The sequence below is a fragment of the Carassius carassius genome, chromosome 43 (genome assembly GCF_963082965.1).
Source record: "Carassius carassius chromosome 43, fCarCar2.1, whole genome shotgun sequence".
Lineage (NCBI taxonomy): Eukaryota > Metazoa > Chordata > Actinopteri > Cypriniformes > Cyprinidae > Carassius > Carassius carassius.
The window spans coordinates 20,561,696-20,588,959 of record NC_081797.1 but is presented as its reverse complement, the minus strand read 5'-3'; the positions used below and the strand labels follow the sequence as shown (position 1 = coordinate 20,588,959).

At 38.9% G+C, this 27,264-nt stretch overlaps 2 protein-coding genes, 1 long non-coding RNA gene, 1 pseudogene and 2 gene segments (V, D, J or C); 3 read left to right on the top strand and 3 right to left on the bottom strand.

The window, feature by feature from the left end:
- The window catches only part of LOC132125468 (uncharacterized), a 1,183,551-nt gene that overhangs the window by 978,420 nt on the left and 177,867 nt on the right, over nucleotides 1-27,264 (top strand). The gene's annotated exons all lie outside the window — the stretch shown is intronic.
- Nucleotides 2,958-27,264, bottom strand: part of LOC132125478 (immunoglobulin kappa variable 3-11-like) — a 100,202-nt gene continuing 75,895 nt past the window's right edge. Inside the window, 1 exon segment of the V gene segment in view lies at nucleotides 2,958-3,311. Coding sequence covers nucleotides 2,989-3,311 — 323 coding nt within the window.
- Nucleotides 7,299-8,009, top strand: LOC132125394 (uncharacterized). The gene is made up of 2 exons (XR_009426907.1): nucleotides 7,299-7,612; nucleotides 7,889-8,009. It is a non-coding gene; the product is annotated as an uncharacterized LOC132125394 (long non-coding RNA).
- LOC132124978 (uncharacterized) lies at nucleotides 14,695-16,179 on the top strand (annotated as a pseudogene).
- Nucleotides 16,584-19,447, bottom strand: zmp:0000000634 (putative nuclease HARBI1). The gene is made up of 4 exons (XM_059536153.1): nucleotides 18,813-19,447; nucleotides 18,296-18,528; nucleotides 17,468-17,582; nucleotides 16,584-17,074 (listed from the first exon to the last, which is right to left on the bottom strand). Exons 1-4 carry the CDS (start codon nucleotides 19,140-19,142, stop codon nucleotides 16,652-16,654), a joined length of 1,101 nt encoding a protein of 366 aa, XP_059392136.1. The 5' UTR covers nucleotides 19,143-19,447; the 3' UTR covers nucleotides 16,584-16,651.
- LOC132125487 (immunoglobulin kappa variable 3-11-like) lies at nucleotides 20,250-20,825 on the bottom strand. The segment is given in 2 exon segments: nucleotides 20,250-20,649; nucleotides 20,733-20,825. Coding segments are annotated over 2 exon segments (384 nt in total).

Here is a 27,264-nt window from a genome sequence, read left to right as displayed (position 1 = left end):
GATTCGCCTGCTTTATCATCAACCAAAGGCAGCCGTAATCACAAATAAAATATGCTCACAATATTTCTCTCTGTCTAGAGGTACACGGCAAGGTTGTCCCCTTAGCCCTTTGCTATTTATTTTGGCTATAGAGCCACTATCATCAGTACTCAGATCCTCACAGTCTATTTGTGGTATTAGAAGAATGAATGTCGAGTATAAAGTTTCTTTATATGCTGACGATTTATTATTATTTATAACTAACCCGCTGTCATGTGCCTCTCAGATTGTGAAAATATTTAAAGACTTTGGGTTCTTTTCAGGTTATAAACTAAATTTTTCTAAAAGTATATGCTTCCCTATAAACCATATGGCAGATCAGATTATGGATACAGACTTGCCCTTTTGCATATCAAAATCAGGATTCAAATACTTAGGAATTAATATTACTCGTTCATACACTGGTCTGTTTAAAGCAAATTACAGTCCCATACTTAAAAAACTTGAATCTGACTTCCAACGATGGAGTGTTATATATTTGTCTCTAGCTGGTAAAATCAATTGTGTTAAAATGAATGTGTTACCCAGATTATTGTATTTGTTTCAGAGTCTTCCAATTTTTCTGCCAAAGTCCTTTTTTCAGTCAACTAATAGGTTGCTGTCTTCCTTTATTTGGGGTGGCAAAAAACCAAGAATACGTAGAGAGCTTCTTGAGAGACCAAAAAAAGATGGAGGATTGGCTCTCCCGAATTTGTTACATTACTATTGGGCAGCAAATTTACAAAAAGTCATTTATTGGTTTCAGTCTCCACATACGGACTGGTGTGCAGCGGAAGCTAAAACATGCCAGTCAACATCACTTGCCGTGCTAATTACAATGAAGTCACCATTCTCACCATCGCAGTTTTCCTCAAGTCCAGTTGTAATTTCGACTCTCAAAATATATAACCAATTCAGACAAGCATTTCAACTCACAGATTTTCTCTTGGAAAACCCCATATGTAATAATCATCTTTTCCCGGCTGCCAAGCTACTCTACTTTCAAGCAATGGCAACACCTAGGCCTAGTTAAATGTAGTGACTTTTTTATTGATAATACTTTTGCTAGTTACAATGATCTTGTTAAAAAATTTAGTCTTCAAAACTCAGATTTTTTTCGATTTCTTCAGGTTCGTCACTTTATCCAAGCCCACTGCTCTGTGTTTCCACAATTGCCCTCTGAGTCACGTTTAGGTTTAGTTCTGAGGGTCCCTTCACACCTTAAGGGAGTTATTTCAAAAATTTATAACCTGATCATGTCGTTCCAAAATGTATCAATAGAAAAGATCAAAACAGAATGGATAGGAGAGTTAGGAATAGACATATCTAAAGACACCTGGGATAGAGCTGTTGATCGAGTAAATGGGACTTCATCTTGTGCAAGACTCAATCTGATTCAGATGAAAGTTCTCTACCGTATTCATTACAGTAAAACAAAATTGGCTAAACTGTACCCAAATATAGATGAAACGTGTGACCGCTGCAAGGCATCGAAGGGAGATCTAACCCATATGTTTTGGTCATGTCCTAAACTGAGACAATTTTGGTTTTCAGTCTTTGAGGTTTTATACTCAGCTTTTAAAATAAAAATTCACCCTAACCCAATAATGGCTCTGTTTGGAGTCAGAGGTGACGACTTCCAAATAGATAAAAATAAAGAGAATGCCCTGGCTTTTGCCACATTAATAGCTAGAAGAAGAATTCTCCTAGAGTGGAAATCACACAATCCACCTAATATGTCATCATGGCTTAGTGATCTAATGATGTTTCTAAAAACTGAAAAAATTAAATATTTTCTCAGGGGTTCAACCAGAACATTTTACAAAACATGGGACCCTTTAATAAACTATTTTGAGAAGAATATACTCCTCACTCTTTAAAGTAATTTGAGGACCCCCCTCCTCTCCTTTCTTTATTTTACTCTTTCTTTTTTTTTTTTTTTTTTTTTTTCTAGTATCTGGGGTGTTGTGTTGGGATGGGAATCTGTTGGTGAAAATTTTGAAAAAGCAAAGCCTTTAATAGTGTTTGTCACGGAATACTTTCAATGTACCTTGTTCTGATAAAAAGAAAAAAAAAAAAAAAAAAAAAAAAAAGAGTAAAATGAAAATGAGTAAAAAATATATTAAAGCTTCACTTTAAGTATGCTTATGTTAAGAATATGACTTAAAAGCTCAACTAAGCATATATTTATTAGCATGTTTTTTTTTTTAATATATTAAAATGCAGTTTACAAATAAACATGTGAATACAAATGTACAAATGTACTTTAACTATATTATAATTCATTTAATAGTTTGTCTTTTTCACCTGGGAGCACACAGACAAACCCATTACATTTCAAAGGGAAATATAGTATATGGAAATGTCAGTAAAAATCATAAAAATATATGATTGTAAACACAGAATCAAATATTCTGACAGTAACTGTGTAAGAATGTAAATCTTTCTGTGGGTAAAATAGAAAGCATCACATTCAGACAGCAGAAGTGACTGAATGCATTCTGTTCAGTTTGACTGACAGGAATCATATATTACACCTAAAACATGATGATCATATTAAACAGTGACTTATGATCTTTAGAAATACAAGATTTCTGTTAATTGTAGTGATATTGTGTTATTAGTGATTGTGTTGATCAGTGTTGTGTATGATTGTGTTGATCAGTGTTGTGTGTTTGTGTTGATCAGTGTTGTCTGTCTGTGTGTGTGTGTGTGTGTGTGTGTGTGTGTGTGTGCGTGTGCGTGTGTGTGTTGATCAGTGTTGTGTGTGTGATTGTGTTGATCACTGTTGTGTGTGTGATTGTGTTGATCAGTGTTGTGTGTGTGATTGTGTTGATCACTGTTGTGTGTGGTTTTGTGTTGATCAGTGTTGTGTGTGTGATTGTGTTGTAGAGCAGCTGCAGTGTCTCTCAGCTGTATCAGTGCAGTCACTGTGACTCTGACTGACGGAGGTTTTTGTACGACTCTTTATCACTGTGTGAACACATAGCTACTAGGACAGTGTAGACTCTGACAGTAATAATCTCCTGTATCTTCAGTCTGGACTCCACTGATGGTCAGAGTGAAATCACTGCCAGATCCACTGCCACTGAATCTAGAAGGAGTTCCAGTGTAACGGTTTGTTGCATCATATATGAGGAGTTTAGGAGCTTCTCCAGGTTTCTGTAAGTACCAGGCTAAAAAATCATTATTATGCACTGAACTGCTGGTTTTACAATTTATTCTGACTTCTTGTCCTGGTTGAGCTGCTATTATTGATTGAGTCTGAGTTACTGTGTACTGTCCTCTACACTCTGAAACAGGAAAACAGGACACAAATTAAAATAATGTATATTACACATTTTAAAACGGTTAATAACATTCTGAAAGTTTTATTACACACCTTGAGCAAACAGTGTGAGAGTCCAGATGAGGATGATGATATATACATATATATATATATATATGTATTTCTTTTTTTCTTTTCTTTTTCTTTTCTTTTGCATCTTATATTGTATTTTTATCTGTTATTTTTATTGTTATGTGCAGGGCTTGCACAAGCTTAACTGTACCACTTCTGTTTAACACTCACAATTAAACTCAATCTTTAAGATGCATGTGAAAGATGCATGTTAAATCCAAATGAAAACTATGTATTATATTATCAATATTTTCACTTTTTTTAGTCCAGACTATTGTTATGGTTATCACTATATAATTATTTGCTTTTCTGAGAGTAAATCTTTGCATACAGTTGAAACCAGATATTTACATACACTTCAGAAAAAATAAAAATAAATAAATAAATAAAATAAATTGTTGATAAATAAAAAAAAAATGTTAATATTTATTGATCAAAAACAGAAAAAGTTTACTCTGATTTAATGTATGACAGTAAAGAAATAAAAGTTTTTGTGTTCTTTTCTGAAGTGTATGTAAATATCTGGTTTCAACTGTAAATATGCAGACTTCATGCCTGAAATTCTTGCAGCATGTACGTGAAAAACAATTTATTTTATACAAACTATAGCCTAGCCTAGAAAGTGTGCAAAAAGTGCTCCCTTAATATCACAAAAAAACTGTCACTCGTCTTCACCGCGATCTCACAAAATTCTATTATAATCACTGCACAATGATTCTATCATTTCCATAGCGTCCAGAGCGCAAACACAAATAAGCACTGGATTGTTTGCCAGATCTGTTTCGCAAATATGTTTTTATAACAGTTTTATCTGAGGGTGTAGTGTTTGTTTCAAACACCCCCGCAGGTCCGTGCCTGTATATAATATATACGTGCATATACAGGCCTGGAATGGTCATTGGAAGATTCAGGAGAATTCCCAGTAAGCTACACATATATTGGTCCGGCAACAGTATCACCTTTACATTAATGAAGTTTCACACTGACGAGGAAAGCACAAGTCTCTTGTTCATTTTTGGGCAAACTGGTAATAGTGGTGAAGTGATGATTTGCAAGCGGTGCTTGTAAACCTGAAATCCCATCGCTTGTGTGTGCACAGCTACTCATAGCATTTATAAAAATAATAAATGGCGTATATAAATATATCACAGGTAATAAAGTGAGCCACATGACTTCTCTCCTGTTTTTATTTTTCTCACACACACATCTAACACAACAAAAGCCTACCCTTCAGAAACGTGTCAGGATTTAAAAGTCATTAGTCATCATCAGTAAAAGTCATATTTGATTTTGTCTGGAGAGTTTTATTAGTTTTGAAGACACTTTTGATGTACATCAGGATGTTTCTCATGTTGACTATTGATGCCAAACTAAGAGTGGGGTGTGAGTGCTATAAAGAAAAGTTCATTTAGATTTAGAATAATAATGGGGTGACAACTTGTTGATATGAGTGTAATATTTCCAAAAGAATGTTCAATAAATTGAATAAATTAAATGAATAAATATAATAAAATACATTACAAATGGAATCTCTCTCTTTCTTGCCAGCTTCACTGTACTCTCGCTGTATGTGTCTTTCTAGTTCACCTGTAAACTCTCAGTTAACCACAGACTTCTGTTTTGAGGATCTTTTTGTTCAGTATGCTTTGTGTTTTGCCGAGATCAGTATATACAAGACACTGGTGTAATAGGGTTTAATGTTTTTACATTATTTGTACAATTATTGTTATCCTGTATATGTAGGGTTTAATGTAATTACTTAATAAATAAGTTTAACTTCTGCTCTATAGTGGTTAAAGGGATCATATGATGCGATTTCAAGTTCCTTTCTCTTTGGATTGTTACAAGCTCTTGGTGCATAAAGAAGATTTGTAAAGTTGCAAAGACTAAAGTCTCAAATCCAAAGATACATTCTTTATCCGCCCAGATGTTCACGCAAAGAAAGAAGGCAACTTTTATTATCACTGTTGCCGCCACCGCCATGTTGTGGATACACTGTGTTTCATTGTGAAAGTGAAACTACTTTGTTTGTTCTTCTAAAAGAGGACACAACTAGAAATCAGTGGTTAAGTTGTATCTACAACACTGTTCCAGAACAGTTCAACCCACATATTCAGATGTGTGCAGCGCATTTTATGGAGGACTGTTTCCTGATCCTGGGAGAGAAGACTACAATGATGTCTTTTCTGACGCACAGTTTGTAAGTACGTTTACATATTTAAATAATATTCCACTGATGATTCAAATTCAAGTTTTAACCCTCTCGAGTCTAAGGGTATTTTCGGGGCCTGGAGAAGTTTTGTCATGCCCTGACATTTGTGCTTTTTTCAGTTTCTTATAAATATCTAAATGGGTAAAGTCTAATCTCAGTGTAAACAGCACAAACTGGACTATAATAATATGTGAAATGCATGTATGTATATGATTGTGTTTTTGAGAAAAAAATATTATGCATGGTTAGTGAAAAACTAAAAATGTTAAAACGCTTGAATAAGGCAAAAAAACACATAAAGAACAATGGTTCACAGGATTTTTGAGAACTGGAGCTTGTAGCCTAGAATTTTTCTTTCTAAATTATGTGAAAATCATCTTGTTTACTCACTCACAGAAAACAATATATTGATTTACATTTTCTAAGACACTTTTTGTTGGTAAAAGTCATATGCGAGTAGGTGTCAACTACCATGAAAATCATTGTGATTTACACCTGAGAAGACAAAGGCCTGCATAATGAGCTGCATAATGAGCTGCATAATGAGCTGCATAATGAGCTGCATAATGAGCTGCATAATGAGCTGCATAATGAGCCGTTCAGTCAGCTGTGCCACTGTGAGTGAGGAGTTACAAGAAAGAATGTGAAAACAAATAAAAGTATATAGTTTTATGTTTGTAGTTTATTAAGAATATATTTAATTATCCCACAACATAATTTAATATTCACTTGGGCGAGCAGTTAAACAGTTTATTAGGAACAATCAAAGCTGACTTTCAAACTAATTGTTTGGCATCCTTACTCCAGTCACACAATCCTTCAGAAATTCTTTTAACAATCTTATTTTCTACAAAAAAAAACATTTATTTGTATTATTATTATCATTATTATTAATGTTGAAAAGAGCTGAGAATATTTTTCTGGGTTTTTAGGGGGAATAAATTGAAAGAAAAGCATTGTTTTTACATTTGTTACAGTTATCTATTTGTTACATTTATATCATTTACATCAATCTTTTGAATGGTATAGTATTGTATATTGTTATTGAAACTTCATAATGTTTCACTTGATTATACATTTAGTCAGGAATTATAGTTTGGAAAAAGTCTAGTAAAAGGTTTACACGTTATGTGAAAACTAGTACAAATAAATAATATTCCACTGATGATTCAAATTCAAGTTTTGAGGAGTGTAGAGTAGGCTTGTTTCTCCGATTATGCAGACAGGGTTTTAAGTTTATGCAGCGCGTTATGCAACACAACACGTAAAAAGTCAGTATAAGTCATTATAATCAGTAATTATGTCCCCACTGGATACCACAAATGCCTGGTGTGTAATAGGTTTAACTGGTTTTGTCTTGTCGCACCAGGACACGGCATCACAGTACGTAAGGGGCGTAACATTTCCGTCACATGCTTGAGGCAAATGTGGAAAATAATGTATTTGTTTTTTTATTTAATTATAAGCATCAACAGCAACAACACTAATATTAACGATAAGAAAAAAATAAAATAAAAATAGAATGTCTAATGTTTAAAAATGGAGAATGATTTTACATGATTTTTTTTTTTTTTTTTGCAAATAGTGACATTGTTAAGTTCATTTAGGAATTGAGTGAAATATATTCCTCATTATTAAGCAAGGAAATGTCTATCTGATCAAATGAAATTAACCTTGATCAAAAGCAGTAAATCTATTGGTTGTGAACCCGCAGTATAACCTGGAGGAATTCAGGAAGCTGATTGGCCGTCAAAACTTCACATGTTAAATAGAACCAGGTGTGCTTTGGTGATGATTAGTGAGCGGAGGGATCTCTGTCGGCAAGGTGAATGTGCTTCTCCTACCCAAGTTGGTGGTGATACTGATACTGGAGAAAGATTGCTAAAGCATGTATGGATGTAACCATTGAGTTTGGAGTAAACCAAATGCTGAGACGGCGGTGAAAAGCCACAATGTGTTCATCAACTTTATAGAAGCTACTGGTAGGATAAAGACTCTTTTATTGAATATAGACTGTTTAAAAGACCAATTGTGAATGTATTGCAAGTTGTTTATTAATGCTAGCAGGTTTAGCATCTAACATGCTATCTGGTCATGTGCAGTAAATGCATTTGATTTAGTGTTGTTAAACCGGTTTGTACTGTACTTCTGATTTGTGAGTATTCTAGTAACATTGGTTGTAATTTAAATAAGTTAAACCTCTTTAAATGACTGTATTACTGTGTGTAGTGATTCATATTTATATATTCTCTGTATAGGTTATTAAGCTAAGCATCTGAGCTAAGCATCTGAGTGAAGCATCTGAATTGAACTCCGAAAATAAGCAGAGGAAGACCAAGTTGCGGTTGAAAGATTTTAATAAATTGCTTCGATGATGAAGAATCAGATGTTTTGAGTCATTCCATGCATCTTCTGAAGTTGATTGGAGCCTTGTTCAAGTTTGGGCAGACATTGAGGCTGAGAATCTCTAGATAACTTGACCGACATGTTTAACCATTAGTAATGGATATTGGTTAAGCTCTGGGACTCAAAAAATAATAAATTGGGTAGATTCTTCAGATACTGGCCATGTAAATATTCCACCCTGTTAGGGACATATAGATAGTTATTACAACATGTTAATAATGTAAATGTTAAACAATGAGCTTTTCTTGGATATAACCTGTTTTAAAATAAACTTGTCGATCTTTAACCTTCTGTTCCCAAGTCCATGTGTTACATACAGCTCCAAATGATGTATTGTATGATCAGCCCTTGTTCAAGAATTATAGCACTGAGGGTGCTCTAGCTTTGATTTATAATTTTACAGATTAATATGCATATGTCATTCCTGAAATTTAGCAGTGTGTCAATATAAAAAAAAAAAAAAGCAAAGCAAAACAAAGGTTTTATACAAGTTCCAAGTTATACTGTGTATATAGTCAAAAAGTGTTCCCAATCACTAAAAACTTAAAGGTCCCCTTCTTCGTGATCCCATGTTTTAAACTTTAGTTAGTGTGTAATGTTGTTGTTAGAGTATAAATAATATCTGTCAAATTCTAAAGCTCAAAGTTCAATGCCAAGCGAGATATTTTATTTAACAGAATTCGCCTACAAAAAACGACCTGTTTGGACTACATCCCTCTACTTCCTTCAGTAATGACGTCACTAAAACAGTTTGTTGACTAACCTCCGCCCACATGAATTCACAAAAAGGGGGGCGTGGTCTTGTTGCGCTCCGGAGAAGAGGAAGAGCTGCATTTGTTTTTGCCATGTCGTTGAAACGCTGTTATTTTCATCTCAGAGTCCAATCATCTTTGTTTGGGCTTCCCAGGGACGATGTACTTGGAGATTAATGGTTACAATTTATGTTTAACTCAGTTTCAGAACATTATAATCCACATGTAAAACTATGTGCAGCACATTTTGGTGAGGACAACTTCCTCATCTAAATCAGTTTAATGCCGGATTCGCAAAAAGTCTGGAGAAGGCGTTGTTTATGGACCACAACCGGTAAGTGTATTTTATTATTTAAGTTGGTGCGTTTAACAGTTTCTGTAACTTATTACACAAAGGGCAATGCTGTTTAGCTTTGTTAACTAGATGTTAGGGCTGTGCAAAAAAACGAATGCGTTTTTTTTTTTTTTTTTTTTTTTCATGCGCATCTCGTTAGTAAAAACGCTCCTGTGATTATAAGTACATCTCCAGCACATGCTCCTGCCCACTTGCTTCTCAAAACTAGTCCGATCGCGTTAAGCTGGTGTCGAATCACAACACAGGAACCGCTGGCCCAATCAGAACTCATTACGTATTTCTGAAGGAGGGACTTTATAGAACAAGGAAGTCATCAGCCCCGTTTTTATGACAGTGAAAACAGCGGTATACAGATAGGTGAATTGTGTGAAAAATACTTTTTTTTTTTTTACACACGAAATATGAACACGTGTTATATTGCACACTGTAAACACAATCAAAGCTTCAAAAAAGCGCGAAAAACGGGACCTTTAACATCACTTGTCTTAGTCCATCGTGATCTCACAAAATTTTGTTATTATGAATGAAGCTCTCTACACTGCACAATTAAAATTTTATTTACATAGTGTCTACACTTTGTCATAATACGATGATTCTCTGGATAAGTCTGTGATTGGCTGCTCTGCTCAACACTTTCCAGAACAAACACATACTGCATGGATAATTCATTACAGCTTTCTTTGAGGGGGCTTAGCAGGAGCAGCACTATTGTCACAAACACGCCAGGTTCCTCCTCCACACAATCACGACGCACACCCTCACCTGAGTACTAATCATCACCACCTGATCCGCATCACCTTCATCCACCTCAACACCACAAAAGCCACACACACGCACTCAGTCATTGTCTGGTCACGTTCGCGACAAGATCATTCCTGCGCTAACTATTAGGACTAACTCCTCTTTACCTTCTCTCCAAGGATAACCTCCGAAGTCTCTTCTTCCGTCTTCTCTCCAAGGATTACCTCCAAGATCCTCCCAAAGACCCCACGGTGCGTGTGTGTGGTACCCTCCTTCCCGGCACGGATCCCAACACCCATCCACTCCTCACTTCCCGCTCCTCTGCTTGTGTCCATTTAATAAACTACATCTTTCATCTGTTACTCCTCTGTCTCCGAGTGATCCGTAACAGATGACCCGGACCAGCACCGAGAGACACAAGCATGAGCCTCACGGATCCCTTCCAGGAATTAGTATATGCACTCCGCCGTACTCTTATGTCAGCACCTGCATCACCACCACCAGCGAGCACTTCCGCGGATCCTATCATCCCTCCTTCACCTGCCGTGCACGCCAGTCCCATGGCACGGCCAGCGCCCTACTCTGGTTCGGCGGAGGAATGCAGCGGATTCTTGCTTCAGTGTTCACTGGTCCTGGAGATGCAACCGCTCTCGTACCCTACGGATCGAGCCAAGGCAGCTTTCATTATCTCCCAGTTACAAGGCAAGGCTTTACAATGGGCAGACTCTCTCTGGACCCAGAATAATCCTGTAACCCAGTCATATTCTAGCTTCATCGAACACTTCCGGGAAGTTTTCGGCAAACCTGCCTGGGACGACTCAATAGGTGAGAGATTATACATCTTGAAACAAGGGAATATGTCTGTCAATGATTATGCCTTGCAGTTCAGGACTCTGGCGGCCTCTAGTGGATGGAACGAACAGGCCCTTCTCACTACCTACCGCCAAGGATTGGAGCCCAGAGTGCGGTTGCATCTCGCTGCATACGAGGATACCATCGGCCTCGAGCGATTCATCCAGCTGTCCATCCGCTTCGCCACTCGTATGCAGTCGTGCTTAGAAGAGCACCAGGGCCAGGCGCATTCCTCCTCTCCGCTCTGCCGGCCAGAGAACGTCAGCTCCCCAGAACCAGCCAGCGAGCCCATGGTCGTGGACTCCTACCGCCTCACTATGGCGGAGCGTCAAAGACGGCTGACCCAGAATCTTTGTCTGTACTGTGCAGCTCCGGGGCTTACCATAGCTGGGTGCCCCGTCCGTCCTCCTCGTCCCATGGTGAGTGCCATCCTTCCTTCACGATATTCTATGAAACCACTCACCACTGTTGTGACACTTACTGCGGCTGATGTGTCTCTTCCAGTTTCCGCACTCCTCGATTCTGGGTCAGCCGGCAACTTCATCTCCGGCGCCCTCTGCCGTCAACTCAGTCTCCCAACCTCGTCCACGGCGGCCGCTTACCAAATCCACACCATCACCGGCAGGCCGTTAAGCAAGAAGTATGTACGCCACTGCGCGGGTCCAATCTCTCTCCAAACTGAAGAGAGAGAACCCCGAACCCATCCTCCCAGACAAAGTTATTGTTGCCCCTATCACTTGGTCTGCCGAAACCCTACCTCCAGCCGAAACTCCTGCCAACGCTCCGCCGGGTTGCCCACCAGGGCACCAGTACATCCCCAGGACACGTCGCACTCCTCTCATCCACGCCACCCATACATCACTTGGCACTGGTCACCCGGGGGTCAATGAAACCCTCTCGTTGCTACGGGAACGCTTCTGGTGGCCCAACATGGCCTCGGATGTCAGAAGGTATGTGAGTGGATGTAACAGCTGCGCCATGTCCAAGAGTCCTCGCCATCTACCATCTGGCAAACTCCATCCTCTGCCCGTCCCCAACCGCCCGTGGTCACACCTGGGAGTGGATTTCATGACCGACCTTCCTCCCTCTGACAATAACACATGTATTCTGATTGTTGTGGATAGATTTTCTAAAGCATGTCGTCTTCTTCCTCTGAAGGGTCTCCCCACTGCCATGGAAACGGCAGAACTGATGTTTAACCATGTCTTCAGGTACTTCGGCATCCCAGAGGACATAGTGTCGGATCGGGGCCCCCAATTCATCTCCCGGGTATGGAAAGCATTTCACTCCCTCCTAGGTGTGGCCATCAGCCTGTCCTCCGGCTACCACCCGCAGTCCAATGGGCAGACGGAAAGGAAGGTTCAGGAGATCGGACGCTTCCTCCGTACCTTCTGTCACGGCCACCAGAACTCCTGGAACCAGTTCCTGGGGTGGGCCGAGTACGCACACAACTCCCTCCGTCAACCCACCACCGGACTCACACCCTTCCAGTGCGTACTCGGCTAACAGCCACCCCTGTTTCCCTGGTCTGGAGAGCCCTCTGACGTTCCCGCGGTCGACTATTGGTTCCGGGAGAGCGAGAGGGTCTGGGACGTGGCCCATCGCCAACTTCAACGGGCGCTCCGTAGACGCAGAACGGCAGCCGACCTTCGCCGTTCCGAGGCTCACCATTACCAACCCGGTCAGAAGGTCTGGCTGTCTACCCGGGACATCCGCCTGCGTCTACCCTGCCGCAAGCTTAGTCCCAGATTCATTGGCCCGTTCACTATCACCCAGCAGATCAATCCGGTCACCTACAAACTGCAACTTCCTCCCGAGTACCGGATTCACCCCACATTCCATGTCTCACTCCTGAAACCTCACCATCCTTCTGTTCTTCCCTCCACAGAACCTGGCGAGACGGAAGCCCCCCCTCCTCTCCTCCTAGATGACGGCGCAGCCTACTTGGTCAAGGACATCCTGGACTCCCGGCGGCGTGGTGGGCAGCTTGAGTATCTAGTGGACTGGGAAGGCTATGGTCCAGAGGAACGCTCCTGGGTCCCACGCAACGACATCTTGGACCCCTCCTTGCTGGATACCTTCCACTCAAGACACCCCAACCGACCAACTCCCAGGGGTAGAGGACGCCCACCACGACGTCGGGGTCCCCGGCCCTCAGGAGCGGGCCCTGGGGAGGGGGGTACTGTCACAAACACGCCAGGTTCCTCCTCCACACAATCACGACGCACACCCTCACCTGAGTACTAATCATCACCACCTGATCCGCATCACCTTCATCCACCTCAACACCACAAAAGCCACACACACGCACTCAGTCATTGTCCGGTCACGTTCGCGACAAGATCATTCCTGCGCTAACTATTAGGACTAACTCCTCTTTACCTTCTCTCCAAGGATAACCTCCGAAGTCTCTTCTTCTGTCTTCTCTCCAAGGATTACCTCCAAGATCCTCCCAAAGACCCCACGGTGCGTGTGTGTGGTACCCTCCTTCCCGGCACGGATCCCAACACCCATCCACTCCTCACTTCCCGCTCCTCTGCTTGTGTCCATTTAATAAACTACATCTTTCATCTGTTACTCCTCTGTCTCCGAGTGATCCGTAACAACTATGAAGGAAAGCTCATTTAATTTAGAATTATAATAGGGGGGGTAGCTTGTTGATATGAGTGTAATAATTCCAAAGAATGTATAAAATAATAATAATAAATTACAAATTAAATCCCTCTCTTTCTTGCTGCTCTGACTTTACTGTTGCAGTCGGCTGCTGTCAGGTTTACATCTCTTACTCTTAGATTTATCTTTGAGCAATTGATGCTATGCATTTATCATTTCTGAACTGGCTTTGTATTGTTCAATTATGTAACTGACATTATACATATGTGACAAATAAAATGTTATATTTGATTTAGTCCCCATCAGAAATCATTATTTACAGTTGATTAAAATGGAGTCTGGTGTTGCAGCAAATCTGTGTCCAGAATACAGAAGGTCAAACTGAAGGTCATGAATGAATGGAGCAGAAAACACGTCTCCTGGGACGTCATGATATCCCTCTATCACCGACTTCTATGAACATGAACAAGTTGAACAAACATGACAAAGAAAACTACACTTTTGTATGAGCAATCATGCGATGCCCAAATGTAAAGGTATTAGTTAACCCTTCCTCCTCTGACTAAGATTAGAAATGGTAGTTTGTGACCATGAGATCCCCATTTTTAAGTATTTTTAAAATACATAAACACAGTAATTTATTTTTATACATAGTCTGACTGCTGTATTTTGTAGTTTATTTTGATACACTTAAAATTTTGATTCATCTTTTCCCAACCCTGGCTGTAGATCGCTGCTGATGTACTTTCCAGTCAAAACACATTTCACACTGCAAGACTCAGTCTCTATACTCTATTCTCATGGTCAGGAACTATACTCTCGTTTTTGGCATTCAAGTGATGACTGATTGGTGTATATAGGCCCACATGGGTCCAGAAAACATTCCTCACATCATTACACCAGCAGCAGCAGACCGTCCTGTCAGCGCAAGGAAGTTCGGATGAATAGATTCATGTCATTATTGCCAAAATCTGACCCTCCCATATGTGTGCCCCGGCAGAAATCCTCAGAAACATCAGATCACATGTGAAACAGTAAGCCCTTTCACACATACAGACTTTTCCGGAAAATTACCGGTAAATTGCCGTAAAGAGATCATGTGTGAACAGGATCTTTTCAAAAATACCGGTAAATTCGTTCCGGCAATTTACCGGTATGAGAACTTGTAACATTACCAGTAAATTGCCGGAATTCTGCTGTGTGTGAACGCAGAAGGAAAATTACTGGTATGAGCACGTAAGAGTTCAGAACGCGGTGACGTAAGACGTCTACTCCGGGCCAACCATAACAATCAGACGCAGCAGGTGACGCATTCACTTCGCATTTGTTTACCAAAATAAAATAAATGTCATCCAACTGGAGTGACAGTGAAATTAAAGTGCTTCTCTTTTTCCGGGCGGATGAAGAAATCTGTCGTCATCTTAGAGGAACTGTTAGTGATGCAGTAACATATGATAAAATTACTAACCGTGTCCGAGAGCAAGGCATCCACAGGACAAAAAGTCAGGTCATCAGTAAATTGAAAACATTGCGCCTTAAATATATGAAAATTAACGAACATCATAAACAAAGTGGTAATGGAAGAATAACTTGGATTTATCATGAGCTTTGTCAATCCATTTGAGGATCCAGTCACTCCACAAATCCCGTTTCTCTGACTGGTAGTTTGAATTTTGAGGGACCCCAATCTGGCGTTGCTAAGGACGCGTGTGATGGCAGTACGTCGAGTCAGTCGGTCGACACCGAGGCACCAACTTGTAATGCAGAACTAACGGATGAGATTACAGGTGGGTAAACTAATTCATTGTTTACATGATAAACGTGTTATAACAAATATATTCGTTTTTTTTTTTGGTAAATGAAAAGATAGGCAATACTTTATAATTACGTTTTTATATGTTTGCAGTAGTTAACAGGAACTAATAATGAACAAAACTTTTAATATATTTATTTCACATCCATACCTTTTGCATACGGTCAGCCAAAAAAAGTGACTTTCCCGTCACCCCCTCTTCCTAATCAATCCACAGGTGAACAGATGATATATAATATATTTCTACTTCCGCCAGGTGCCGCCATTAATACAAAAAAATAAAATAATAATAATAATAATAGATAAATAAAAACAATAGGCATTCAAAATAATGAAACTGTGCCTGGATCTTACAATTTGTATTGATCATGTATTTTTAGGTTTCACTCAGCCACCAAGGAAGAAGTCGAAAAAAACAAAGATCACATGATTGACTCCATAGCTACAGTGCTACAAACTATGGAAACAACATTCAGAGAGCAAGAAGCACTCCGTATACAGGAGCAAAGAGAGTATGAAGAAAGGTTGCACAAAGAGGCAAAGGAAGAGCAGAAGGAGGAAAGGGCAAGCATGATGGCGATGTGGAAGGAAATGATGGCGTTCCAAGGAAACCTCTTAAAGGACATTATTTCGCGCCCACCCCCAACAACGTCTCTTCCTCTGAATCCACATTACCAACAACATAATTTTCACAGCCAACGCTTCTCTTTTCCAAGCCCTAGCACTAGCTACATAGCACCATACCACCCAGCAGATCAAGATGAAGAGGCCTCACTCCATCATCAATTCAAGTCTTCGTTCTTAGAAGATCTGCAAGACTAGACTAAAATAAAATAAAACAGTTCACTTCAAATTTTAGAAAAATATGCTTTAATTGTAAATGTTAGGAATTACAAGTGTTAGTGTTCCTGGTGTTTTTGCAAACCAAGTGTATTCTGTGCACTACGATAAGTATTTGCTCATATTAATAAGTATACATGTTAATATTTTGTTTTGATAATATTTAAATGTATTTATATATATATGAATTTGTTAATTTTATGATTTTTTTTAACAATAGTACATTAATAAAATGTTAAAATGTTATGTTTTATGCCTTGACACTAGTTAATGCAATTTTAAGGCAAAAATAAACTGTCCCCTTAAGAAATTCCCCTGAGTAGGAAGTTATCAAATGGAAAAATTTACAGTCATATTTACATTTCAGTCATCATTTACTCACCCTCATGTAATTGTAAACCTGCATGAAGTTCTTCCTTCTGCTGAACCAAAGGAAGGTATTTTGAAGAATGTTGGTAACCAAACAGCTGTGGGGCACCTTTGATTTCCATATTATATTTGTCTTGCTACAGAAGTCAAAGGTGCCCCACAGCTGTTTGGTTACCAACTTTCTTCAATATTACTTCCTTTGGTTCAGTAGAAGCAAGAACTTCATGCAGGTTTACAATTACATGACGTTGAGTAAATAGTTTTTGGGTTAACTATTCCTTTAACTCATCAGTGTTGCCAATGCCCTCCGAACTGCTTGCACGTCATCAGTTAATCTGTTGTTCTCTCGGTCAGTAGCCTCAGCTGAAACATCACACTGGTGGTCAGTGTTCCATTCATGCAGGTATGTTTCTTTCCTGAGTTCACAAATATTGTGCAAGATGCAACAAGCTACAACTACATCAGACACAATATTTATGTCGACATCATTGCGCTTCAGTAAATATCTCCAGCGACCTTTGAGGCAACCGAAGGCATTTTCTACGACCATTCGAGCTGAACTCAAGCAGAAGTTGAAGTGAGACTGGTTGAGTGTCAGATTTTGGTGATTTGGGAACCCCTTCATTAGCCATTTTTTAAGGGGGTATGCCGCATCTCCAATAAGATGGATGGGAACCTCCACTCCATTCACCACCATAGATTTCTGTAAAAAAAAATCATATGTGATTATTTCAAAATAAGTGGCATTTCAAAAACTCTTTTGCTGCTTTTGGAAACTTGAAAATACTTTGTATGCTAATAGTTTTTGTTAACACTTCTTACTATTATCCTACAATTCTCAATATTAACTATTTGCTTATTAACATGTATATTAGCTGTTTATTAATACTTAGAGCACATATTAATGCCTTATTCTGTATGACCATATTCTGCCTCACTTAGTCCTACCAAATTCCTAAACTTAACAACTACTTTAATAACTATTAACAAGCAGCAAATTAGGAGTTTATTGATGCAAAACTTGAAGATAATAGTAACAATTAGACCCTAAACTAAAGTGTGACTTAGTTTCTTAATAATGTTAAAAAAGGTGTACATCACGAGGAAACAAATACCCATCCTGGGCCTCGGCCATTTGGTATATGGGAGAGTTGGCTAGCACTCTTGCATCATGAGATCGACCAGGCCAACCCACATACACATCCGTAAAGCTGAAAAAACAAAACAAGAATCTGTATTATCTCAATATAAATTACATTTTAGAATGAAAACATTATATAAATCACAAATTTATATGCATATGCATACACTTAATGATAAAAGCTAGATAAATATAACACTATAAAAATATAGCTTATGTAGCACATAACTAGAACAAGTTTAAACTATTTCAACATTTCATCTAGTAGAAGGCTGAATTGGACTAAAACCTACAGTACTTAGATTTATTAGACCACCTTCATAAGAAAAGCAAATATTTTAGGAATCTGTGAAAAAAATTATTTAAAACAAAAAAAACTAAGTATTTTTGTACCCAAATTTGAGCTGGCACAGTCAGCTTATTTCAGAACTCATAAATGAATAAAGAATAAATCCAACAATTACAACTTATTTGTTTTCTATTAAGGACTACAAGTAAATAACTATAATTGGGCATTTCAATAATAAAAAAAATAATAAAGTGCTTTACTAATTTCTGCCTTTTTTAATAAAAAAATTATGGATAACATAATTTAATATGGAGAATTATGGATAACATCAATAATTATATATTACCATTAGAAACACTACTGTGACTAAAGAGTTTAGATTCTTTAGATTAGACTTTAGGATTAACCATTACAGAAACTTAAAAATGATTTTGGTAATAAAAGTGTTAAGCACTGTGCATTTAAGCCTTTGAGGTTTTTTTTATATCTCTTACCATACATTGTGATCCACAACGGCCTGCAACACTATAGAGTGCCAGCCTTTACGGTTGCAGTAGGCAGCCTGGTCCTCATGAGGTCTTAATATTGATATGTGGCATCCATCAATAGCACCTGCACACATCTTGTAGCCACGGGCAACAAAACCATCAATGGTTTTTTGGAGATGCTGGCCTTGAGGCATGCATATAAAGCGCTTGCAAAGGGTCGTCTTCAGAGCATATGTTACCTACGGTGGTGAAGTTAGTTTAACTTACGTCATTCAGTTTCATAATAAAATTAAATTATAATTCAAATATATGTGTATGTGTGTGTGTGTTATTAATTACATTTGTATAGTTCTACCACAAATTAAAAAAAATTTTGTTTTTATTTTGGGGTCACATGGTTTAACAACAACAACAAATAACGTAATTAAATGTTATTAGCAATAATAATAATTGTTGTTGTTATTACTATTTTTTGTTGTTATTATTATTGATTCCTAAGGGTAACTTCACTGCCGTATGTTACCTGACGAACAAGCATGCAGACTGTTGATATTCCAAGGCCAAATAAACAGGACATGGTCCTGTATTCACTTGGGGTAGCGTACCACCACAACACAACTGCGAGTCTCAGTCGGGGTTCCAGCGGTTTTCGCCAGCCGGTAGTTTTTCGTACCAAAGAGGGTCTCACAAGCTCCAGCACATACTCAAACGTATCTCTCGACATGCGAAAGTGTTCCGTCCACATATCTTCATCAAAGTTGTTCAAAACACTTTCCCAAAACACTTTCCCATGTATACGCGGAATGGCCCATGTCCGTCGCACAGACCTCTGTGTAGCCATATGTGTAAACATAACTGTTTTTTTTTAGCTGCAGGTATCGCCTCTGCCTTCGGATGCTAGCGACAACATTTTTTCTCCTATAATTAAGTATTTTTGTTTGTAGTCGTCTATGACGTTGTCTCTGTGACAAAAGCAGCTGCATAAATGCGAAAGTTTGTAACAAAAATGAAACCATCAACAGAAATATTGACCGCATATTACCCTCCATGTTTACAAATAATCTTACAAGCGCAGCTGTTTAGAGGTTAATGACGTCACAGAATTTACCGTTTTTTTGGAATGGATGTGTGAATGGTGCTTTTCCGGAAAAAAGACGGAATGTCGTTGACTGTGTAAACAGCGCATTTTTGAATTTACCGGTAAAGTCGTTCCAGTAATTTTACGGCAATTTACTGGTATTACTGTGTGAAAGAGGCTATTGTGTGTATATATATGTATATATATATATATATATATATATATATATATATATATATATATATATATATATATATACTGCAGGAATACAGTATTTCACAGAGTGTGATCTGTTGTGTGCTGCACATTTTGATACATTTAGTTCATCCAGTCATCTTTATTGCTTTGTTTCCTCTTGTCAAAATAAACCATGAAAACACCTGCAAATGGAGTAATTTATAAAAGCGTGTGCAGCTAAAACATCTCAAATCGGTAAATATCTTGGGAAAAAGTAGAAGATGTTAGCTTTACGAAAAGTTATTTTATTTAGTTTTTTAGTACGTATGCTGTCCAGTGATGCCGGGAAGAGCGTGTTGTGTGGTTGGCTGTTTTAACAACAGCACTAAACTACAGGCCTGGAATAAAACCGTTTCACGAAATTCATGAACCTTTGTTGCACATTGACTGCCCATGTTTACGGCCATACGGATTACACAGAGTTCCTGGTCGAGCGGAGGAGTATTTATTGTTTGAATTTCGTAATAAAATGGACAGAATCTGAGAGCTGAGATTTTTTTTTCTATCATAAGTAACCTGCTCTGTCTAGTCTGTCGTTCTCCGTGTTAATTAATTAATATTTCATGTTATTAGAACATTTGTTATTTATTTAACATTATTGTCATTGCGTTGTTTATCATCTTCCTCTCATCAGCAGCTGCAGTGTCTCTCAGCTGTATCAGTGCAGTCACTGTGACTCTGACTGACGGAGGTTTTTGTACGACTCTTTATCACTGTGTGAACACAGCTTTACTGTTGATCCAGTGTACACTCTGACAGTAATAATCTCCTGTATCTTCAGTCTGGACTCCACTGATGGTCAGAGTGAAATCACTTCCATAGTTTGATCCACTGCCACTGAATCTAGATGGAGTTCCTGACTGGAGGGTGTTTATGTCATAAATGAGGAGTTTAGGAGCTTCTCCAGGTTTCTGCTGATACCAAGACACACAGCTACTACAGTCAGAAATCGGCTGACTGGTTTTACAGCTGATCGTGACAGTTTCTCCTTGATTGATGGGTTTTATTTCTGGATTCTGAGTCACTGTCACTTGGCCCCAGATCTCTGAAATAAGACATCATATTAATTCAGTGGTTATTGGACTGTACATAAGATGTGCGTAATGTTATTAAGTACAACATATTTACCCTGAATGCAGAGCGTCAGAGTCCAGATGAGGATGATGATGTTGTTCATTGTTGTTGTTGTGTCTTGTGTGATGATGAAGATTGTGTTCTGTTCTGCTCTCAGTCATGAAGTGTTAAACTCACAGCTCTATAAACACTCTCAGAGCTCCAGGGGTGTGTCTATGGTGTGGGCAGGTGTGGCTCCGATTCTTGCTAAGTCATGCTGCTCTCATACTACACATCATCCTCTCACACCGTAAAAAATACATCGCAGAGTAAAGAGGAAACTGACAATGTGGTGACAGAATAGACAGCAGGTTACTTCTGGTGTGAAACAAGACATTTTTTTAAGAAATTCAAACAATGAATACTGTTTTTTGTCTTTAATGTGTTGTGACAGATCGCTGTAGAGCCTCAGTTCAAGAGGCACGTGAAACAATTGTCCTTCCATATTTACATAAGCATGAAATAAACATGAATGAACATCAGAACATATTTTATTTCATCCGCGGAAAGATGTCAATACACAAAACTTTTCAAGTTTGAGGCTGATGATACATAGGGCAACTTTGGAAAATGTTGCAGCCAAAGGACAACCGCGATCTAAAGGAGAAGAGTTTATTTGAAGGGGGAAGGGCCTGGTCTCAAAATTAAAGATGAATGATGCACCACAATGCCAGCAGGCGTCACTCATACTTCATTAAATTAACAACAAACAGTGAATTTTACTGAAATACTTAATACATGGAACAGTTTTGGTGCTATATTATTTGATTGTTTATGTTGCTAAGGGTGCTGCGCAGTGATACCCAGAACTGTTCATAGATGTAATTTATCCTGAATAAAACACAGCTGCTGACCAATTAGAATCGAGGACTGGAACTAATCATTTTGTAACCCACTTTAAAAAATGAAGGAGGTTAATGGACTTTTAATTTGAAAAAGAAATGTAGTACCTACTATTCTCCACTAGAGGGTTTTTCTCCGCGGTGAGTGTAATAATAGACAAAGGAAGCAAGCAGCTATTTTATTACAAATGACTGAGAGTGGAGAAAGAGAACAACTGTGACCCGTCACGGAAACCAGTGACACAAGTCGGCAGCACAACTTTCGAGCAAAATGAGAAAGAAGCGTTTTTTTTTTCAAAATTGGTGATTTTCGTTTTTTTGCAGAATCTGTTAGTTGAGATCACAAAGAAGCCTCTCCGTGTTTGAGATAGCAGTATTGGTATATTTAAAAGCGTACATTTTGAGGTTGAAATCAGGTTGTTTGTCGGAGATTCTAGCACGCAGTAGGGGTGTTTCATTGTCTGTCTGTATTTCCATATTGGATAAGCCGGCTTTTGTTTCTTTTGTTATTGTCCCCGCCCTCCGACGGAAGCGTGGCTACTTAGTATGCAGCGCTCTGGCCGGCTGTAGCTGATATCAAAATTCAATGAAGATGTATGCCGCAAAGATGAACGCAGACGAGCTGAACCGTGGCCGTTACACCGAAAATGTTTTGAAGTACTTGAAGACAAGCCAGATGCTTATAAACAAGCGGTCACTGATTCTGAAGACGATCTGAGCAACGATGAAAGCGGCATAATAAGACTGTAATATCCCTAATCTACAACTGAGCGAAGATGATGAAAGTATCCAAAATGTGTGTGTGTGTGGTGACCAATCACGGAAAGTAGGGACACAAATCGGTTCTCGGGCATTTTGAGTTATTCACAGATTCTGAAAAGTGTAGTCTCCAAGCTTTCTAACGATGTGTAACACATGGAAATCTGATAATAATTGGAGAAGTTGTGACCATTTGAAGGTAGGCACTCAAAAAAGCTCAAAAAACAGAAGTAGCCTCTGAAGATTGTGCAGTTCTCACTGCTGCGAGTGACAATGGGGCTCATTTACATCTCATTTAGATAAGCCATACCCCTGCATAGCAACGACAGACACAACGGGAAAAATCGGACCGCATACTATTAATAATAAAGGAGAATGTGCATTGTAAATGTTAGTAATTGACTGGCTGAAATATGTGAGTTTTATCTTTTTATAAAAAATCTTTAATCTTTAAAATGTGGCCATCATTTTTAATGTTATTATTTTAATGTTTATGTAAACAAAAAGTACATATTGATGCTAATTTTATTTGTTCATAAAATTACGTAATTTCAGTGTTAATCTCTTTTTATGTGAGTGGAATATTTAATTTAAATGTGTATATCGACATGAAAACAGACTTTAAAATCTTTGTTCACTTCATTACTTTTCTCACTCCACGAAAAAGAGTGCGTACACATGGTCTAGAATGTCCGTATGGTGCTTCCTTATTTAGTTTAAGTTAAGTTTATTTTTTATAAATCACGATATGTGGGTGTAAAATTATATTACGCCCATTTTATGTGTACACAACGTTTATAAATGAGACCCCAATCCCCCAACTGCTCCCTGGGCGCTGAAGCAAAAAATGGCTGCCCACTGCTCCGGGTCTGTGTGAATAGTGTGTGTGTGTGTGCACTAATATATCTGTATAAAGATCAATTCTTCTAACTACACTGAATGGTGACACTTTAGTATAGTGGCCAATTCTTACTGTTAACTAGCTGCTTTATAGCATGCCTATTATTTACATATTGGCTGTTTATTAGTACTAAATATACATAAATTAGTTATTACTATAAAGCACATATTCTGCATGACCATATTCTATATTCCTAACCGGTCCCACTTTATATTAAGTGGCCTTAACTACTATGTACTTACATCAAAAAATAAATACAATGTACTTAGTGTGTTCATATTGTATTGCAACTTTTTTTTTTGCTGCTATTGAGGTGCGAAACAGGTAAGGTTAGGGACAGATTTGGTGGTATGGGTAAGTTTAAGGTGTGTTAAGGTGTAAGGGATGGGTCAACATGTAATTATACATGTAAATACAGAAATTAATTACATATGTAATTATGTGCAGATATTTTTCAAATATAAGTACAATGTAAAAACATGTATGTACACAATAAGTGCATTGTACCAAATTAATAATTAAAATGTAACTACATAGTAATTAAGGCCACTTAATATAAAGTGGGTCCTCCTAACCCTACCCAGTACATTAATTTAACAACTACCTTACTAACTATTAGCTAAGCAGCAAATTAGGATTTCATCGAATCAAAAGTCATAGTTAATGGTTTGTTAGTAGCATATAGCATATAGTTAGTACCATATAGATTCATACATGTGAACCAGTCTGACATGAGACTGAATACTGAAGTGATATTCATATTTATCTTCTATTAAAAAAATATTTTGTGTGCAATTCCATCTTGCCAATTTATTGCAATCTTAATGTTTGTCTGTCAATCTTAGAAATCAAAGTTAGATGCTCAGATTTTGAGATGTTTGATGATGGTCTGGTGGTTTTGTTTGTGGGAGATTTATTAGATTAATATTATCTGATTATTTAAAGTCAAAATATAAGCACCGCTGGGTGAAATGTTATTTAAATATATAGATTAAAAGCTTAAGATATGTTTAAAATATACTGGATTTTATTTAATCAAAATCCAGATAGCAAATAAAATAATATTTTGTCTTTATGTATTTACATATTTTTTTCAGCCGCTAACAAGTGTTTGTCCAACCAGTTGTCACATTTTAAAACTCTAAACACAATTAGCACAGCATCGGTCTTTTGTGGCCAAACCATTCACACATTTCATGTAGTTTTCACACAATGTGCAGTCAGTGAACACATTTGATTACATTTTTTTAACATACAAACTATACCTCCCAACAAAATTATGGATTGTTTTTGTAGTATTTACAAATGTTAACACACAACATCCCACGATAGCAACAACAATATTACAAACCTTAGATACAGTATAAAAAGCTCCGCTTCTCCAATGATATCAGTTCAAAAACAATATATCTCAGCTGATAATAAACAAACAATTGAATAATTGACACATTGCTGATTTATGTTGGTTAAATTGGGCCAACCACAGCTGATTCCAGTCTGGCTTATGCTGGGTACACACCAAAAGATTTTATAAGATCTTATAAGATTTTCAAAATGTGATAGACCACAAACATGAGGATAAAAAATCCTAGATTTAACCGTTTTGCTCCTATAATGTGTGGTTTGCGGTGATGTGATAAAGACAGCACACCACACATGAACAGATTTTCAACTAGAGTCTCAACTATCAACACAGGAAATCTCGCAATATCTTGCGAGACTTCATAATAAGCATGGCGGACGATATTCAGGAAGAAATTGCAATGATAGTGTTTGGAATGATTTTATACACAACACATTGTATAAACATTTGTGCTGTTACCACAAATCAACAAGCTGATCCTCCACCTCGGTTGTCCACATCAATTTCACTTTGTGCTGCACCATGACTGCTTCTGTCTTCCATCATCTTGCTTTCTGATTGGATATTGTTTCGTTACACGTGATAATCTCCAGAGCGTGTGCGTGTTTGTCCTTGGGGTTCCCCCCACACATCAGGATTTCAGATCATAAATATTAAACATGTTGACTATTTATCGGCCTAAAATAATGCCCAATTATCTTGTGGTGTGTACCCAGCATTAAACTCAGTGGCAGGGGTTATTTTTTCTATTACACTGACACTTATACAGCAAAAGGAGGACTTTGAGGGGTGATGTTTTTGGAAACAGAAACAGAAAAAGACAAAGACTGTAATGACTGGACGAGGAACAGGAAGAGCAAGGGAACAAGGGAGAAGACCAGGTGCAGTGAGGAGATGCAGGAGCAGTGAGAGATGGAGTGAGAGTTGCAGGAGGAGTGAGAGGTGCAGGAGCAGTGAGAGATGCATTAAGAGGTGCAGGAGCAGTGAGAGATGCAGGAGCAGTGAGAGATGCATTAAGATGTGCAGGAGCAGTGAGAGATGCAGGAGCAGTGAGAGATGCATTAAGAGGTGCAGGAGCAGTGAGAGATGCAGGAGCAGTGAGAGATGCATTAAGATGTGCAGGAGCAGTGAGAGATGCATTAAGAGGTGCAGGACCAGTGATAGATGGAGTGAGAGTTGCAGGAGGAGCGAGAGATGCAGGAGCAGTAAGAGATGCATTAAGATGTGCAGGAGCAGTGAGAGATGCATTAAGATGTGCAGGAGCAGTGAGAGATGGAGTGAGAGATGCAGGTGCAGTGTGAGGTGCAGGAGCAGTGAGAGGAGCAGGAGCAGTGAGAGATGCATTAAGATGTGCAGGAGCAGTGAGAGATGCAGGAGCAGTGAGAGATGGAGTGAGATGTGCAGGAGCAGTGAGAGATGCAGGAGCAGTGAGAGATGCATTAAGAGGTGCAGGAGCAGTGAGAGATGCATTAAGAGGTGCAGGAGCAGTGAGAGATGCATTAAGAGGTGCAGGTGCAGTGAGAGATGCATTAAGAGGTGCAGGAGCAGTGAGAGATGCATTAAGAGGTGCAGGAGCAGTGAGAGATGCATTAAGAGGTGCAGGAGCAGTGAGAGATGCATTAAGAGGTGCAGGTGCAGTGAGAGATGCATTAAGAGGTGCAGGTGCAGTGAGAGATGCATTAAGAGGTGCAGGAGCAGTGAGAGATGCAGGAGCAGTGAGAGATGCATTAAGAGGTGCAGGAGCAGTGAGAGATGCATTAAGAGGTGCAGGAGCAGTGAGAGATGCATTAAGAGGTGCAGGAGCAGTGAGAGATGCATTAAGAGGTGCAGGTGCAGTGAGAGATGCATTAAGAGGTGCAGGTGCAGTGAGAGATGCATTAAGAGGTGCAGGAGCAGTGAGAGATGCATTAAGAGGTGCAGGAGCAGTGAGAGATGCATTAAGAGGTGCAGGAGCAGTGAGAGATGCATTAAGAGGTGCAGGAGCAGTGAGAGATGCATTAAGAGGTGCAGGAGCAGTGAGAGATGCATTAAGAGGTGCAGGAGCAGTGAGAGATGCATTAAGAGGTGCAGGTGCAGTGAGAGATGCATTAAGAGGTGCAGGTGCAGTGAGAGATGCATTAAGAGGTGCAGGAGCAGTGAGAGATGCAGGAGCAGTGAGAGATGCATTAAGAGGTGCAGGAGCAGTGAGAGATGCAGGAGCAGTGAGAGATGCATTAAGAGGTGCAGGAGCAGTGAGAGATGCAGGAGCAGTGAGAGATGCATTAAGAGATGCAGGAGCAGTGAGAGATGGAGTGAGATGTGCAGGTGCAGTGAGAGATGCATTAAGAGGTGCAGGAGCAGTGAGAGATGCATTAAGAGGTGCAGGAGCAGTGAGAGATGCATTAAGAGGTGCAGGAGCAGTGAGAGATGCATTAAGAGGTGCAGGTGCAGTGAGAGATGCATTAAGAGGTGCAGGAGCAGTGAGAGGAGCAGGTGCAGTGAGAGATGCAGGAGCAGTGAGAGATGGAGTGAGAGATGCAGTGACCATTATCACATACTATATATTCTTGTCGCATGCACCACTCTGTCTGGCTGTGTTAAATGTTACTTGTTAATTGTAATGGTTCATTGTTACTTGTAAACCGTCTCTCTAGTGCTAGTGTTACTTTGAGCTTGTTCTGCTGGAACCGTTTCTGCCTTTGT

Coding starts and splice junctions, on each gene's coding strand:
- zmp:0000000634 (XM_059536153.1), bottom strand. CDS start 19,142: ATGTTTACACATATGGCTACACAGAGGTCTGTGCGACGGACATGGGCC. Junction 17,583..18,295: donor GTTGTGGATCACAATGTATG/GTAAGAGATATA, acceptor TTGTTTTTTCAG/CTTTACGGATGTGTATGTGG. Junction 17,075..17,467: donor GGTATTTGTTTCCTCGTGAT/GTACACCTTTTT, acceptor TTTTTTTTACAG/AAATCTATGGTGGTGAATGG.